Source organism: Lineus longissimus, chromosome 2 (genome assembly GCF_910592395.1).
Source record: "Lineus longissimus chromosome 2, tnLinLong1.2, whole genome shotgun sequence".
Lineage (NCBI taxonomy): Eukaryota > Metazoa > Nemertea > Pilidiophora > Heteronemertea > Lineidae > Lineus > Lineus longissimus.
The window spans coordinates 11,994,173-12,012,843 of record NC_088309.1 but is presented as its reverse complement, the minus strand read 5'-3'; the positions used below and the strand labels follow the sequence as shown (position 1 = coordinate 12,012,843).

At 39.9% G+C, this 18,671-nt stretch overlaps 1 protein-coding gene across 1 annotated transcript; it reads left to right on the top strand.

The window, feature by feature from the left end:
- The first annotated feature begins 12 nt into the window (after positions 1 to 12).
- LOC135482634 (lissencephaly-1 homolog) lies at positions 13 to 17,951 on the top strand. Its single transcript, XM_064762859.1, has 13 exons — positions 13 to 120; positions 1,205 to 1,401; positions 2,762 to 2,840; positions 4,545 to 4,619; positions 4,928 to 5,134; positions 5,394 to 5,490; positions 5,909 to 5,986; positions 6,358 to 6,460; positions 7,105 to 7,201; positions 7,688 to 7,819; positions 8,100 to 8,204; positions 9,604 to 9,760; positions 10,255 to 17,951. Exons 2-13 carry the CDS (start codon positions 1,370 to 1,372, stop codon positions 10,326 to 10,328), a joined length of 1,236 nt encoding a protein of 411 aa, XP_064618929.1. The 5' UTR covers positions 13 to 120; positions 1,205 to 1,369; the 3' UTR covers positions 10,329 to 17,951.
- The last annotated feature ends 720 nt before the right edge of the window (positions 17,952 to 18,671 follow it).

Here is an 18,671-nt window from a genome sequence, read left to right as displayed (position 1 = left end):
ATGCGCATTGGACGTCGGAATTGTGGGTAATCTTTCAACGTGTAGGAATTTCGTCGAAATATTGCCTAAACAGGCAGAAATATTCGCTTTTCAGAGACCTTGTTGGTAAAGTAACAAATTGTAAGTTACAAACTAGATTATGAGCAATGAACGCGTTAATCCAACGCACGGAAAACTGTCAAATCGGGCCCTAATCCCGGTTTCCTTAACAAATCGCCAAATCCAACATGGCCGCCTTAGCCAAGCTGAATTTCAAATGAGGGTGAAAATGTCACAAAATCGTCACGGCTGGGCCAATAAATCGCCCTCCTGGTCCGCTTTTTTTAAACCCCCACAATTTCAACTGTGCCCTCTCTCAATTACGCTTAGATTTCTTTAAATAACGCTGTTCATAAAGCCATGTACTAGGCACGAAGTGACACTTCTGAGTTGGGTTGTGGCTTTGCCTCAATCATGCCTGCTGTAAAATTCTGCCACTGTCAGTCCTCCCTACTAAAATCATGATGTTGAAGACCCTAAACCATTAAATGCCCTATTTTTCATAACTTGGTTTCCTCTTGGTTTGGGCTGGCATTTTGCAGTACTGTCTGCCAGATTGAATAACGGTTGATTGAAATGACGGCGCGGGAAAAATCATTCATAGGCCTTTTAACAGATCAGTTTTGCTGTAGTTTGCACGGGAAGGGGAAACAATTGGTTAGTTCAAGTAAGCTTAGTTCAGTCCTTCTGACCCTAGGTGTCGTATTATGCCTTTTTAAGTATCTATTTAAAAGGCTTATTCATGATCAGTTTGTATTAATCTCGGCTTTTGGAGATCGCAAGAAATCTTCTTGTAATACTTGTAATATCGAGAGAGGGTCTGTCCTATGTGCATTTCTATTGTTTAATCACTTTTTTGGCCTTTAAAAATGCCATCTCATCTCTAAGACTACCAGTGTGAAATGATAATTGTTTCTCAAACAGAAGAACATTTTTATGCAGATTCCAAATTTGTTGAAGTACTGAAGTGGTGTGGTACTTTTTAATAATTAGGAAAATTCCTAATCTTTTTCTTTGAAACTGGCAGCCATTACATTGTAGTCTATTTTGAATTTGATGACGTCCTGAAGCAGATCACCATGCAGATGGGTCAAATTGAATTTCAGTTCACAAGGTGACTTTTAACTGTTTCAAGTTGTCAAACTTCTTTAATTGTCTTTTTCAGAGCAATGGAGTGTCCACGATGACCAGCAAGTGATGTAGTAGTTTTCCTTGAAGTATTATAAAAGTAGCATTCCTGGTGCTGTACTCGACAATTGGATTGTAAACCAGCTTGGGTTTGATAGAAGTTTATTTCGTGTTCACAAGCAGGATACCTCTTAGCATCACAATGGTTCTTTCACAGAGACAGAGAGAGGAGCTGTAAGTTGATTTTTCGGAGTGTTTTGCATGGTGTCTGTTTACCAAAAATACATTCCAGAAATTATGTAAAAGGATAGAGTAACAACCTGGGGGGGTTGCAGACAGCCATTGGACTTTGCACTGGTGTCTTTTAGAGGTGTCCTTAATAGGCAGGTTATGCTATGAGATGATAGTCCAAAAAGTGAGGGTGATGAATTCTTCCATTCGGGGAGTTACTAAAAACAAATCTTTTCAGGTTATGTTTTCAAATATATAAACTCCGTACATTGTAAGTCTGGGTTTCTGATAATATTCATATGCGGGTATGAAATTTCTTTGAATCATAAGGCCTTCTTGTCTTGGCAATGGGAGACAATTTGGCTACATTCGTATTTTACTACCGCAGTGTACATCATAAAAAATTGCTAATGCATAAGGTAAAAATCAACAGGTAAGCTACTACTCTCCAGACTCTATTCTTTTGTGATTTTTCATTAGCGCAAATGGGGACAAACAACTCAATTTAGACTGCAATCAAAATAGCTTGGCTAATGATCTAATGATGCGCAGAGAATATTCATGAGTAAACAAAACCTGTGGTTAAAATCATGGGAACAGCAGACATCTTGACAAATAATTAGCTGAACACATTGTTTGATTTAGTTCATTGTAAGTTCCGTCAACTCCTCACTTGCTTGGGATACTTGACTCCCCACTGGGGCCAAGGGGAAGCCATTGTTTTTGTTTACTCAAGGTGTGTGGACCAACGCAAAAGGCTCCATCGTAATGTCTGCAATTTTTGGAGTAGAGAGACGGTGTGCATCCTGGCGCTATTGTGACTAGAAAAGAATCGGGTCTGAATGGACTTGTCCTCCACGAGGCCATTTGTGAGGGGGTCCCACCCTACCTACCCTACCCACCCACCCTAGCCCTGGACCAGGTACATGTAGGTTGGTACCCTACATGTACATACATGTAGCGTGGAAGAGCCACTCTTCCTTTCTCTAGAATTCAGTAAAGGGTTTTTATCGGGCCACCCTACCTTAATTGCTGGCCACCCTACAATGTACCTTGTGTTGCACACTGGCAAAAATCCTGGAACATCATGGGTACATGGACCTTGCCTTGAGAACACCCTGTGAAGAACACTGGGACATGTCTGTAATATGGAGTTGTCCACTCAGGTCTGAGGGAGGTTCCTCATATCAGTGTCTGGTGGTGCACTTGCATGTCAATTGTCATCAGACAATGTCCAGTGTTTCCCCCGCCTGTGTTCCACATGTCAGAGCAACATGTGAAACGGTCCTGACCTCTAATGTAAACAGAGAAAGCCTGTTTTCAAACATTTCTTAATCTTTGCAATTTGTTTCTTTCTTTCCAGTAACAAGGCTATCGCCGACTATCTGGGTCAGAATGGTTTCTACACTGCTTTGGAAGAGTTCAAGAAGGAGGCGGAAATGGTAAGCATAATTATCTTGACCAATTCATGGTGATCAGTGTTCGGGTCTGTGTTTCATGCACAAGATTATGTTAATCCTCTTACTGTTGCTCAATGTTTGGCCCAGTTCTAATGGCTGTTGCCAAGATGTTGGGTGTTAACCGAATTTGTTGTCTCCGCATGCCTTGTTGATACATGTTGAATCATCTATAATTGATGTTCATATTTGCGCTCAAGTTAAATAAACTTCTCAGGAATTATTTTGTGTTTTGAATATCTTCTTATGGGCTGCATGGTTTGCAGTATTGCATCTATAAAAGAAGGTAGTGCATCTTATGCATGGTACTAAGTCAATTTTGTAAGTTGACTACATCATGTAGTCAGTTAACTGTTGAATGTGCACCACCAATTAAACATCCAACTACAGGCAATAGGGCGAGAACAAAGTTTTAGAAAGATGTAAAGAAAGCCAGTGCATTTGAAGCTACACCTGTATTTTCTTCAGAAAGGTAAATGTGTTTCAATATTGTATCACCTGTCCTGATGTTTCGCTTTCTTATTGTCAAGTGTGTTGGACCAAACAGTGTAACTGATACCCACCATTAGAACAGAAATCTGTTGTTGTTATGTTTGGAATAGAACCTGCTGAAAATCAATTAATAATAAATGAGATTTCTATGTCAAACATGACAAATAGTCAGTGGATAAAAAGAAGAGTTCAAAATACAGTTTACCTGTGAGACACCAGACAAATTACCATATGTGCCGGAATATTGTGATATGAAATACTGGAGTCATTTGAATCAACTATTGAAAGGGGCAACTTCTTGGCGCCAAAATAGTGCTGGCGCCATTATTTCGCGAAAATGACAGGTTTCATGTAAAATCCAAGAGGCGTCATGATGTCAGGTGGGGCACCTTCGAAAACAATGCAGCCCGATGCAACAGAGGTCGGTGTCACGATCATTTTGTTTTGTTTCGAAGTTTCTGGCTCGTTTTGACAGAAATTGATAAACGACTGTGCAGTTCCAATAAAATTATTGACTCTTTCACTTGCTTCTATAGGGATGATACATGTAACAATAATAATAATCATGAGACTTACATTGCGCTAAATCCAACTGGTTTCAGTCGCTCAAAGCGCTTCACATTATTACCCCTGGCTATTGACCTGTACATTCGTGATTCAAGTTCTAATCTTTCGGAGTATCACAGGTCCGACATGTCCGAGCTGCAGCTATACAGCGCTCAGGACTAACATTCAATCATAGTTGGCCATTCCTGCCAGTTGCCCATTTACTCCTGGCTGGAGAGAAGCAAGTAGGGTAAAGTGCCTTGCTCGAGGACACAAAGACGAAAAAGCGGTGACCCTTCCGAGAATCGAACCCACGACCTCCTGATTCTGAGCCCGGTGCTCTAACCACTACGCCACATATCTTCTCCATGTACATGAGAAAGTGTGTGTGAAGTAATGCAACTGGCATACAAGTATCAAAATCGGAAGAGAAACCTTTTAATTATATCCTAGCCAAAAGTATTGATGTCTTGCGTGCGTATCAATTTCTTTTGTGTCCATGTAAATATTTTGACCCATTCTGTTAGCATTACAGTCTGAAGTACTAGCAAGTTGGCATGGAATAATGATGGTGTTTTTAACATTGTCTAGTCTGGTGTACATCAACATGTGGTGAAGTTAGAATTTTTCTCTGTTTTCTATGAATTGCAGCCTGAAGACATAGAGAAGAAATACAGTGGTTTATTAGAGAAGAAATGGACATCAGTGATAAGATTGCAGAAAAAGGTGAGAAAAAACTACGTACTTTCTGCACTTTCATAATGTGAACACTGTATAGACCTACATATATAGACTTGCATCATCTTTCATTACGTAAAAACCATACTATTTTGATTGGGTAATAATTTGTAGTTTACCCTTATACTTCCTTATTGTTGGCACTGTTAGTCTGTAGATAATGTTGCGTAAGCCATTAAACATGTTAAAGCCATTAAACGTACGTGCTATCACAGAAATGGATTTGCTTGACCAAGAAAATTTTAATGCGCCCTGTTAAAGCAATAACATTGTACTCAACTGTTTCTGTTACCAAGGTGATGGACCTGGAGGCCAAACTATCAGAGGCCGAGAAGGAAATCACCTCTGGCGGACCCACACGCAAAGATCGAAATGCTGCCGATTGGATTCCACGTCCACCAGCCAAGTTTGAATTGAAGAGACATAGGAGCCCGATTACTAGAGTTATATTTCACCCACATTATAATTACATGGTATCATGCAGCGAAGACGCTTCAATTATGGTTGGTTTTGTTTCATTGTCATGAGTTTTGATTAAGGAACTAAAAGTGAGCTTTAGGTTTTGGTTGTCTCATCAAACAGTACGAGGATGAAGCTAATTAAATGTAGGCCAAAACCGAGGTTTTTCGAAAACCTGGTCCCTTCTTTTGATTGAATACCCAATGCAGTTCTTATTTTTGGATATCAAGGACCCTGATTTTACTCTATTGATGAAGTTACTGGAAAGGCTGTTTTAAAATGTCAAGTTTCTTTTCTTTCCAGATCTGGGATTATGAATGCGGCGAATATGTCAAGAGTCTGAAAGGTCACACGGATTCGGTTCAAGATATAGCCTTTGATCATACTGGCAAAATACTTGGTAAGAGCCTTCATGTTATAATCAAAGGAGACTTATCATTGATAACATGCTTTTCAATTATTTTGAATAATGCAATCTTTTTTGGCCAGTGTCTATGTCAGATGTAGTTTTAAGATTTTCCACAAATACATTGTACATGAAAAAAATATGTGTGAACTTCTGTGGACTTGCAGGCCTAAAGGGAATCTTAGCCATGGTAGTAATTTTTTAGGTCATTCCACTGTCATCGTTTCACCTCATTATTTTTTTTTCTGGCAGGAAAACGTCATTTCTCTTGGGGCTGTTCACTGCAGGTGAAATTGTCACTGACAGCAGGGTGGTCTGTGGAGATGCATGGTTTGGTTTGGAGTTTAAAACAATGCATTGGATCGATCATTGTCATCAAACTCATTTATCATCATCTTTTGTTCTATTTCAGCCTCTTGTTCAGCAGATTTGACAGTAAAACTATGGGATTTTCAAGATAACGTATGGACTTGTATGAAGACACTCCACGGTAAGCCTGAGTGATAAAAACATTATTGTGGTCAGTGTTCCACTTTGGCTTCATTGCGACTTTTGAGTCGTGAGTTTGGTCTCTTATGATCTCATTACCCTGTGTTTTGAAAACCCTTTTGTCCTGTTTGTCAATTTGTCACCGATGCTATAAAAACAGTGGTTCTCCACTATGCTTTTCGTCCAGGTAATGCATCCAGGCAAATTTAGTTTTTCCACTTGAGGACCTGGACAGATTTATGTTGCTGCCAGCCTGGACTAAATGGAAACGAAGGTAAAATATGGTTATGGCATCTGGCCGAAGAAATTTCGAGCGGAGAATACTAAACTCGGCTGTAGCTGAATAATTTTCCATCTCTTATCTCCTTTCAGGGCATGATCACAATGTATCGAGTGTATGTTTCTTACCTAGCGGAGATTTCTTAGTATCAGCATCTAGGGATAAAACTATAAAGATGTGGGAAGTCAACACTGGGTAAGTTCACTGCTCCCTAGTTTTGATTTTGCAGCAATCCAAAAAGAGCGCAACTTTCTCAAGAGAGTTCTTTCACAAATAGATTACACTTCAACACCTAGTACTACGATATATTCAGCCTGTTGGTTTTATAGCTAGAAGTCAAGTCTTTCTTAGTTCTTCCTTGAAATGACAATTGTGTTGTTAAGCAGCCGTCTAAAGTATTTTCATCTGGATTAGAGTTGCTTTAGGGAATGACAACAACAAGAGATGTTTGCACTTTTGCAGCTGGATAAGTTAGTGAAGGAGTTGGAGATAATGCTAGGGGGACCTTTATTATTTTTACAGCGTTTATCTGTTGTGGGCTGTTCTGAAGTGCAAACTAATAGGTGCACACATCTTCCAAGTTGTTTGTGTGCGCTTGCTGATCAATATTTGTACCGTATGATACACAGAACCTCAACCGCACTGTGGCAGTCTGTGCATAACTGGCCAAGCTTGAAAGTGGAAGATGGCTATCCATTGATGCACTACTTGTCTCTTGTAACTTCTGCAGTCCCTACTGGTAACAAAACAAGTCTTGGTGCAACATGCAACCTGGTTACTTAAACCTTTACTTTATTTTAATTTAATTTTAATTCTAAAACTTTGTCATAAAATTTCAGATTCAATACCCGCACATATACAGGTCATAGAGATTGGGTTCGAATGGTACGGGTTAACCCTGATGGGTCCTTACTGGCTTCCTGTTCGAATGATCAGGTAAGGTTTTGTTTTGAGGCATTAAATTCTCTACTTACTGAGCAGAGTTGGTTTAGGTGGCTTCTTTTAATACAAGCAAGGGACTCCACCTATATTGTGAAAGATTTGGAGTTATTTAGTTTCGAATCAAAATCTGGCTCATACAAATAAGAATCAAGGAGAATGATCACACCCCTTTAAATGTGATTGCTTGTTAATTCCCGCTGGGGTCACTATCATGAAAACAAATTGAAATGCAGGTCGATATTATGTATTTTGACACTGTCAGGTACCGTCCTTTAGTCTTACAAAGAAGTAGAGTCTATTCGTGATGTGCATTGCATTGTGAAAAGATAGTAAATTGTCTGCCTCACCACAGTTGGTTGGTGGTTAAAGACGCTAATGGTTGGTTGATTTCTCTAACACACTTCAGTGTTTGTCACCCGAATGTGATCATAAAGTCGTCTCCAAGTTGTGTTCATATCTTTCTATGCCCTTGCTTTACAGACTGTTCGAGTGTGGGTGACTGCCACTCGTGAGTGCAAGGTGGAATTGCGCGAGCATGAACACGTGGTCGAATGCATTGCCTGGGCTCCGCAATCTGCTCGACAGGCTATCAATGAAGCTGCTGGGAATGAGGTATGTCATCATTGGCATCAGACATTTTGAATTTTTTTAGCTTTTAACTTTAACTTTTAACTTGTTAGTTTGTTGACATATTCGGCTAAGAAAACATTAGCATTGCTGACAAATCTTAGGCATTGAGATCAATGCCAAACCTCTTTGTAAATGTTATCATTAGACGTGTGTAGGCAGTTTAGTTCAAGTTTAATTCTACATGTAGTTTAACTGTGATTGGCAAATTAGCTTATCAAATATCTCAGTTCAGTTAAATCAGATATATTGTTGTTAATTTCAGGATAAGCGAGGGACTTCAAGTGAAGGCCCATTCCTGATCTCTGGTTCAAGAGACAAGACAATTAAAGTCTGGGACGTTGGCGTCCACACATGCTTATTCACATTGGTAAGTAGCCTTCCACCCTTGGGAGGAGAATTGCTCCCAGTAGTCCTTGATGCTGAAAGGTGAAATTTATAGTTGTGTTTGACTACAATATTGTAGTGGCCTCACTGGCCTGTTGCTCCTTTCCTCTTGATTGTTCAACAATAGAAGGTGGTTTAGTGGTTGTAAAGATCTGTGCCTGATAATGGTTTGACTACATCCGCAATTCCAAGCCCGGTCATCTGTGTTGGGTTTGGATTCCTGTCATATCAAGGGTCAACTCGGTTTGTCGGTTCTCCTGTTCTTCTTCCAAATGAAACTGAAAATGTCAAGCGGAATGGTTACAGAGAAAAATATGAGGTGGAAGCCCTTCTTTAATACTAGATGAGAGCTTCAAGTTTGTCTCTATTAAGGACAACCTCTCTATTAACTCTTTACATACGCTAGACCCGCGTGCGTCATAGCGTCAAAGTCCTGAATACACAGCGTCATTATTCTGATATAGTTTCCCGGGAGCGCGTCACTGACGCGGCCGTATTTCAGGTAGTGTTTACATAAGTGATATTATCTCCGTTGCTGTTCATAGTACAGGGCTAAAATTTTGGGGAGTAACTAAGAATTAAATTCCGCATAAACTCATGTAATTTATTTTGAATTCTAACGAAAAGTAACTGAGAACAAGGCCTGCAAACTTGGAGAGAAAAAAATTTCTACAAATCGCCGTAAAATTTTCTACTTTCCATCATCCGGGTCTTCCACTGGCTCAAAGCCAGAGAAATCACTGTCGCTATCGTCCTCATCCGACACAAAATGTTTATAATAAAAATCTAAGTCCCAGTCACTATCATCACTTCCTACCGAAACATTGATATCTGAATCTGCAAAACCTTCAAATTCTGATCCGGAGCTCGAATCAAATAAATCAATGTGGCACGTCAATCAAAAAAAAAGATTAAAGAAACGTTTAAGAATGGCCGACGAGGTCAACTTCCTGGGGAACCCCGCCAATACATCGTTATTATTCATGCCTCATGAATACTAAATTAGAACGGAGTGACCTGAATAGAAAATAGAAGCTTATCTCTTATTGGCCATTCAAATAGGGTCACCATGGAGCCAGCCAATAAGAAATTACGATACATTAAAGTTGGAGTAGCTTGTAGTCGGCTTGCCGGAGTTTCGCACTGTTTGAATGGAGCCGAGTAATGGCGGCTCCTGGGAGAACAGCGTAAGTTTTTTGCGCCGACCAGCGGCGGCTAGCGCATGTAAAGAGTTAAGGACACTAGTTTTGGTCCCAAATTGGTTGTTACCATTCAATTTGACCTCTCTAATCAGGACACCTCTATTAAGAACAGCATTTGTCAGTCCCAGCAGTGTCCTTAATATTCCAGTATATTTCTAAATCTCGCATAATTATTTTCAGATTGGTCATGACAACTGGGTGCGTGGCCTGCTGTTCCACCCCCAGGGTAAATACATCATTAGCGTTTCTGACGACAAGACGCTACGAACATGGGATATCTCAAACAAGAGGAACATGAAAACGCTGGATGCGCACTTGCACTTTGTTACTTCATTAGGTAAGCATGATTACGTTTTTTCCACATTAGTGGAATAGGTTTGTCAGCTATCTGAGGTATTGAATTGGTGTGGCCTGGATACTGTGCGGGGTAAATTTAGTCAAATTTCACTTTTTTAGCAGAGGTGGTGGATAGCTGCGTTCCATGCTTATCACATGGATCTAGATATGAATCCAGTTCAATTTCTTTTTCTAGTCTGGGGGTCTGGTTTTATTTACCGTACTGCGTATAAGAGGTTGTCTAAGATTACTAGTACCTCAACGACTGTGCCAGTAGAAGCCCAAACTGCAAAATCTGGGACTCTTGTTAGAAAGCCAAGCTGAAGTTAGATCGCTTGCTTCAGAAGTATAATTGGTGTGAAATAGAAATCATGGTGATAGCAGTGTCTGTGATATTTGATTGTGGCCTTAAAGGTTTAATAGAGGATCAAACTTTTCAGTCTATTCGAACACATGCTCAATAAGTCTTTGAAATTGCCTTGCTGTTTTCTTCAGATTTCCATAGAAGTGCTCCCTTTGTGATAACAGGGAGTGTTGACCAATTTCTGAAAGTCTGGGAATGCCGCTAGTGACAGAAAGGAAACATAGTAGGATGATATGGACGACCAGTGTAGTATGCTTCTGTGATGGCGGTCAAGCTTCCATGTATATGCAGCTGTGTAACATCTATATACGCCCTATGTATACCTATATATCCCGCTTAACAAGATGGAGAAATGCTCTATATGGACGGGAAAAGATGTTGTGGACAGCAGGATCTGTAGTTGACGAAAATAGGCGTCTGTGTCACATGAGGATAGATGGTCATGTGGAGAGTTGTTTTCCAGCACTTGATTCACCGTCTGGTGCAGATGTCATTGCTTCATGTACTACTGCAGATCAACAAGTTTGGCTTGGTGTTTATTTGGTGTTTCTCCAGAGTCTTGAGTTTCGTCGGAGTTCGCCGTGTACTTCACCAGAGATACCTACTGCCTGAAGGTTGGATACGTTGGTGCTTTAGACTGCTCTCATCAGGTTGCCTGGACAACTAGTGGCTTCCCAGTGCATGGCATACCCACTCGCTAGTCGAGGCGGTTCATTAATGAATGAGCTATTTTCATAGAAGAAAGTGATTCGGAGTTCAGGACTGACGTCAGTTGAGGATTGATGTACAATTCGAACTATTTAATCATCTGTAAGCCTCTCTGTAATGTGCCACTTTCTGTACTACTGCTTCGGTGGGTAGTATGTTACTTTCTTCTAGAATTTTTTGTTGCCTCTTTCGAGAGTTGGCTTCAGTATTACGTGTTCCATATAGCAGCAAGTACTGTCGTTGGTCCTACAGTGTGTAGAATGTGTATGGCAGAGCTTATTAGACTTTCGGTGATGGATTTGCCTCAAGTCGGTCCTCTGTAAGTTTTTGTGACATTTCTGGAAGAATTACCCACATAAGTCAAGTAAGAGATTCACGAGAATGACTGAGGCTAATTAGGTGAGCGTTGCATGCGGGATGGGTTCCTGTTCTGACGACCAGGAACCAGAGATCTGAACGGTATATAACCTACATGTTGTGAATTGTTAATGTATTTATCGAGCTGTGACTGTGAGACTGCTACACTGGTCTGGTGTAACCGACCGCTTAGAACAAAAGAGTCACACGGTGCATCAAAATTGTCTCGCGTTGTGATTGGCTTACGTGCACCAACAATTACGTGTACATGTCTTCATGTGTACCTAATCAAGCTTCCTGCCTATGAAGGCCGGTTATTGTAACCTCGGTGGGCTGTTGGTGTTATTTGCTCAAACAATTCAGGGAGTTTCTTTAGATTCATTGGAACAAATCTCTTGCCTCTAGTGGTTGCAGAATAAATGGGTTTGTGGGTCGATCCGAATCAGATAAGATCATTCACGGTCTGTTATAACTGCAATGTTTCTGTGTCACTAGTTCATGGGGAGACGACTTGTGATCCTATCAAGGTGAGAGGTTGATGGTGCTCAAATTCTCCAGCTTCAAAATCACCGTTGGGAATCTTTAGATGGCATGTTGCAGTGCATGACCTGTGACCGTGTCGTGATGATTCTTGGATGTGAGGTGGATCGTTTCAGCAAATAGCACATCCAGTACTACACCTGGCATAGCCTCATGGTCATATAGTGTCCCAAGTGAGCTTTAGCAGAATTGTTTTGGGGGCATATTGTATGAAAGAGTAATTCTGGTAGACTCTAGATCTAGCAAACTGACTCTTCTGATCATCTTGCATGTTGACTGCCAGTGCATAAATCATTATTATTTCCTACATGTCATATATCGCATAATGATCTAACATGATCACAAAGTTCATTACACATATATAGAAAACAAGTGTAAAGGACTGTGGCGTAAAGTAATGTTATTTATTGAATGTTAATGCATGGCCTTTAATCAGATTAAAAATTCTATGTCGCAGCACTTTGCCTCGCATTGATCCTCATCCTGTGCTAATGTCGTAATTCGGCAGAGCTTGGGGTAAAGTGTTTCACCACGAGTAGGAGTAAAACTTGTAAGAGGGCTGTACATCATCCTGGTACCTCTGTACATCTTCTTGGCTTTGGTTCATGTGAAATTGCTTGAATAATGTAGAGATTACAAAAGATTGATCTAAGTCCCAATGTTAGTAAGCTGTGTTGCTCTGTGAAATTGATGTATACTAATAAAAGGCTGTCATGTCTATGTGCTAAAATTTGAAAATATCCGATATGGACCAGCGTTTCTGCTCTTTCGATCCTGCTTTGAAGGCGTTGTTCCATGCACTTGGGTTAGATAAGTGTGCTTATTATAAGCACTGCTTTTCCTGTAATGTCCTGGCTTTGAAATTAAATCGAGGTTACTTTCTCTTGCCAAGACTGTTGAAACTGGTTTTAAATAAAAATGTTGTAAAAACTTGTACAGCGTGGCAAGTGCCATGAGGTTGCTCCCAGTGTTGAGAACCTGTTACTTTCTTTATTCCCTAAATAATAATTGCCTGGTGGAGATGTTTTCTGTTACTAAAAAGGTGAAGGCTTGCCGCTTCCTCGGTCATACCTGTCCCTGGCCAGAAGGACAATGTCAATTCGTACTTGTAAAGGGTTACATGAGAATGTTTCAGTTACTGCACATGGACAATTTGATGTGAACTAAAATGAACCAAGTCCAAATGTATGAAAAATTGCATCAGAAGGTTGCATTTAAAAAGCATCTAAACTGTCATCTGTGGTAAAAGCTATTTCTCTCTATGGCAAAGATCTATTAGTGACCTCAGATCGTGGCCAGTGATAACTTTGTCGATGATTATGATAACCAATGATATTGATCTTAATTTCAAACTCTACGTAAGAGCTCGGCAGCTGATAAAAGAGAATTTTTGAATTAAAAAAATCCTTTTAAGTAAACTAGTAGGAAATTACTTTCAATTGATGGGGAATATATTTGTGTGTGCAGTAATACTTCTGAAGCATACCATCCCAAGTTCTGAATTGCTGTTAGTCCTTATTGGTGTAGAAAGCTTTATCAGTGCGCAATGTAAATTCCAGTAAATACTGTTGGTGTTTTACAGGCTGTACATACAGATACACACTAATTTTGTCTATCATGACATTAAGATTCTTTTTTGCACAACTTGTGTCCTTGTATGATGACCTGTGCTCATTATAAATAACAAGTCTCAGTCACAATGGTATGTATTTATTGGTGTGCAATCGTTTGAAGCCCCCTGGTGACCCAGTTGACTTCACTATTATCAGTTAGTCATCTTGGGCTGAACCCATGCTTAAACAAACCTGAACCCCATGCTTAACTGATGTGTGTAACTCGACCATGTTGAATTGAGCGTTACCTCGATGTTCAAATCCGTCACCAGGGTGCACCACAAGTCACTGTTCTGTGCTTGATGATTGCGATTAGGCATACATGTATATGATACAATATATAGATTAATGTAGTGGTCCAAAATTTGTTTGGCTCTCCTCGTTGGAGTATTATTGTATGGCATTTTGGACTTTTCGCTAGTTGTAATCCAGTATTGTTTGCAGAGAACTACCGTAAATCACATTTTGTTAGCTGGCCACGGTATTGTACATGTACAGTGGAACCTCCCTTAGCGGACACCTCTCTATAAAGGACAGCCCCTCTTCTAAGGACACTAGTTTTGGTCCCAAATTGGTTGTTGGCATTCAATTTGACCTCTCTAATCAGGGCACCTCTCTATTGAGGACAGCAATTATCAGTCCCGAGGGTATCCTTATTAGAGAGGTTCTACTGGATGTGAACCATCAAATTTTGAAATCTGATTAGCTTTGGCATTTGGTAAAATTTAAACCAATTGTGTGGGAGTGTGACATTTCAAATTGGTGTTCTTGACAGCAATCATGGCTGCTAGCAAAATTTGGTCGATATTGCGTCTAATCATTTACTCAGAATGTACAAGTATCGGGTGCCACTGACTGGGTTGGCTTGGGAGCAGAACCATGTGGTCATGAAGTGTCCTGTGGCATGCTTTGTATAATAGTACAATGAATTGTGATAGTTTTGATTAATAATCTCGAATTTTAAACCAATATGCTGCTTCTCACTAAAAGTTGTATTGGACTTTGTATAGAGCTTGAGCTGTGTTTGAAAATGTAATGCAGAATTTGTCTGACTTCCACTTTGCATTATTTTTTGTATATTTTATTTGTTATGTTTTAATTGAAACAGTAACAACAGGTGTTTTTTTCTGAGTTGTGTACATGAATAAGGATGGAAGTGGGACCACTGCTTTCAACCAGACTCTGACTGAGAAAGTCCATCTAGCTATAGTTTAAGGCTCTAAAGTGCCATTGTGTTGAGTACAATCTTTAAGAAAAAGTTCAAATGCTGACTCTATCACAATAAAATACAGAAATTATGAAAATGTAATAAAAGGATGTTACCATACATTTGGTGTTTGGATGTTCTAAGTAGTATTTCTGTTGAAAGTCTGTTTAAAGTTCTGTTGAGAGCAGTGGTTCCGTTCTGTCATGATCTTTGTATCCGTCATAAGAATGTCACCTCCCTTGCTTTCTGCCTATCCCTTCCTGATTGTTCTGTTCAGGTGGGCTCAGAAGTTGTTTCTCATGTCAAACATGTGTTAAGTAATCCCAGTGGAAAGACATTTTGTTCTTGGTTAAAGGAGCATTAGATGACACCAAAGACTCTTTGATAGTTTCAAAAAATGAAACGATTCATCAAATAAGTGCTGTAAGTGTAATCCAGTTTTGGTTTTGGAGGGGGGTTGAATATTGCATTGTTCAGAAAATTGACAAATGCAAGCAACACGCTTATGCCAAACAGGCTTTACATGTAATTGGGATTGAAATATCGTGATATGGTTGGTCTCCAGAATCAAATAAGATACACCATCAGGTTCTTTTGATTGAATTCGATGCGAGGCAAATGACTGGAGCTGTAACATATAATGTCGCCTTCCCAAAGACATCAATGAGATGCTGTAGGATCTAGGCCTGTAATATTCACTCTAATCATCTTATCATAGTTTGCACCTGTAAGATATGAATTTATTCACTTATTGCCATGTTCTGTTAAAAATCAAATTTATGTCTCGATAGATGTTTGTACATAATTCACTCGCATTCTCTCTTCAGTTCAACTATGTGGCACCATTCTGTTCATAGTTATCAGTTTTTATGACGGTTATACAAAAAGGGCTTTGAAACTATATAATCCTTTACCTGACAAATCATAAACATGGTAATTAGCTGGTGCCTGAAGTTAAATTCGAGAACACAGATATATACAAGGTCTGTTTTGATTGTTTGTTTCAAACCTGCGCCTTTGGTTTCAATGAATATTGCCAGACATCAATTGAATAATTAATATTTGTTGATATGAGTAGCCATAATTTCATGCTGCCTGTTCATTGCCAAAAGGACTGCATGCCGGTCTCCTAACTTTAAATGGAGAGCATGTATTGTCTTCTCTGTAAAACCCATGCTGTGTTTTTGACAATGAATAGACAGCAATTTACAAGGATTGTTGTTTTCGTACAACAACATTTTTCGTGACGTTTGGGTGACCCGGGATCGGTATCACTTGATACTGCTCCTTTGAGGACTTTGAATCAACACCACCGCCGGCAGAAACTGCAACAAAATTTCCAGATGTTTGTATCTGGTCACACGTGCACGTTTGACCACCATACCCAACTTGTCTTATTTCCACCATATTCGTTTTGGTTTTGGAAGATATCTCAAATATAGGACAGTACTGTGCCGAAGAGTTTGGTATTAGTGTGTGTTATTTTACAAGAGATTACACCGGAGAGTCTGACCGTGAATTGACCCGAAAGATGATTTTAAATGATTGGTGCATTTATGCTGAAACTTGGCACAGGTACCGGGTGGCTACGGATGGTGACTTCCTGTGGTGGTGATTCATGGGCATGAGGAACCCCACACAGACTCTGTAAATTTTTGTCCCAGCTTTTGGTGACGGCGGCGCCGATTCAAATTCCCCAAAGGAATTAACTAGGATCGGAGGCAGAGGATAAGCTTACTTGTACCTGGTGACATAACTTATCAATATTAATGCACTGTGCTTAGTTAGAATGGTAGTTTTGTATATAGAATTGGAATATGTAGCCAATGAAACGCATTGATATTATAATTTATTACTATCCATCAGTCTCGGACATTCTGAGGAAAACTCTAATTAGAACCATTGACAGAATCCTCAGGATGCTAATAATCAGGCTTGGGCTGTTGAAACTCATACTGATAATGCAGTACTCTTTTTGAATTCCTCACTTTATCTGGTCTGGATGGTTACATACCAGTAGTGTTAGGCTTTACTGTATATCTGGGCCCTGTGGTACTGCTCCTGCATTTCAATCGAAGTCAGTAAATGAAACTTAGATTGATATTTAAAAATATGTAATTAAACATAATGTCATTATGGACAAGAATCGGCCATACACTATAAATTATTTGGTTCCAGGGAAGTAGTCATAAAATTTATTTGGGAGTTCTTATTCCAGGCTACCAACGTTCTCCGTAAACTGATGCAGAATGTTGTTGACTCTTAATAATTGAATAAAGAAATTGTAGTTCAACCATATTTACACAGAACGCGTCTTGATATTTCTAATGGCCCTTGACACTAGAAGACTAACACGTCCGTGTGCCTATGAATCAGTGTTTTTTAGCCAGTCTTCATTCAAAAAAGTGGCATTGTGTACTACAGTAGTGGGTCAAGCTGCTAGGCTTCGCACACTCACACTGCTCTGGACGAACTAGTTTTGTCAGTCGTGAGGCAAAGGGTGGAATTTCAAGTGAATGGAGTGGTTAGATTGGACTTTTTCAATGCCAGAATTTGCAAGTAACTCTATTCCCAAAATTTCATTCACCGATTAAGACTCTTCATGCTCAGATGAACTCCACCGGTACGCACTTCCGGCTCCCTCCAAGGGATATACTCGTACCAGAAACAAAAGTTTTCCTGGGCCTGGCTCTATACCTCCTTAATAGCCTTTTATCTCTCAGTGAATTTATTGACTTCTTCTCTATGACACAACTGAGTTAGATTATATTATGATTTGCCTGATGCACCTCATGATCGTAATTAGTAAGCATTTCTGATATGATTTATTGAGTGTGGGAATTGTTATTTCTTGTGACCTTGGTTCAGTATCGGTTTCAATCTAGCAGTGCTTGTACATTTCATAATCATTGCTGTCTCGGCAACCAGGTTGACCAGTTGATTTCAAGTGGAGCATTATCAACCCTTTCAGGTCTGGCATCGGGTTATTCGATGTATCATAAACATGATGATTTACTCAAATTTGAAGACGGTAAAGATTTTTTACAGCGTTGCTTGAAATCATTCCTTAACATATGTTGAAAGCAAGTCTGGATTAAAAGAATGGATTCTCCTTCAGCGGACACCTCTGTCCCTAGGACACTCTATATAGTCCTGAATGGGTTGTTTCTTTTCAATTTCACATCGGGACACTGTCCTATTTGGGACAGCATTTGTCAGTCCCAGTGGAGGCCATTGATAAAGATGTTCTGCTTCATGTTTTCTTCAGTGACGCAATACTCTTGAGGCCTCCCTAATCTTAGGTGTACCGTGATGGGGACATATTGTCAGGACTTGATAGGGTTGATGGAGGCCTGATTGTTAGCTAGATATATGGAAAATAAATGGGTTTTCAATTGTGAAATCTTTAGTTGTGTTTTGTTTATGACATGATTGATTTTGGATGATGATTGTTTTTGCTGTAAAACCATTGTGGTTGCACTGCATTGATTGTGACTGCACTCAGTATGGAGTAGGGTTGTCCATCAAAGTCTCTTAGGCTGCGTATCCATAGGCTGTTCCGTGCCCTGCACAACATTCCCTTTTTACCGCGTGGCGCGCCACACGGACAATGAACCTTCGTTGGTGTTATTGATCGTTCCCATAGGTTATGCCGTGTCACATTGCGGGCATATATGCACTGTGGATAGGGAATATAGGCCCATATTGGGATTGAACATGTCCATTCTTTTGCGAGTGAACAACACGGAAGCAATGTCTGAGGCGAAATTAATTCAAGAGGCTCATCAACGGGAACTACTCTGGGACCCCGAAACTGATGATTATCATAACAAGCACGAACCTGTAATTTGTTGCTTAAAAGTCAAGTTTTATATACATGTACATGTCAATTTGATGTTGCAAGTGAAAATACAAGTTACATGTATTTTCATTTTCAATATTCATAAGAAATTGTCTTCTGAAATAATGACAGCGTGCGGATAAACGCCTACCTTTCTTCTCGCACCTCTGTCCGTACCGATTGACCGCTGCGAAATGAGGACTACAAAGGCCTACATGACCAAAAAGGAATATCCAATGGAGACGCAGGGCATAGTGCCAGGTCACAAGGCTGTTACACCAT

Bases quoted from the DNA above. Each gene is read 5' to 3' on its own strand.
- LOC135482634 (XM_064762859.1), top strand. From the start codon at position 1,370: ATGGTTCTTTCACAGAGACAGAGAGAGGAGCT. The intron at 6,461-7,104 runs GTAAGTTCACTG...ATAAAATTTCAG, and splicing joins ATGTGGGAAGTCAACACTGG to ATTCAATACCCGCACATATA. The intron at 9,761-10,254 runs GTAAGCATGATT...TGTTTTCTTCAG, and splicing joins GCACTTTGTTACTTCATTAG to ATTTCCATAGAAGTGCTCCC.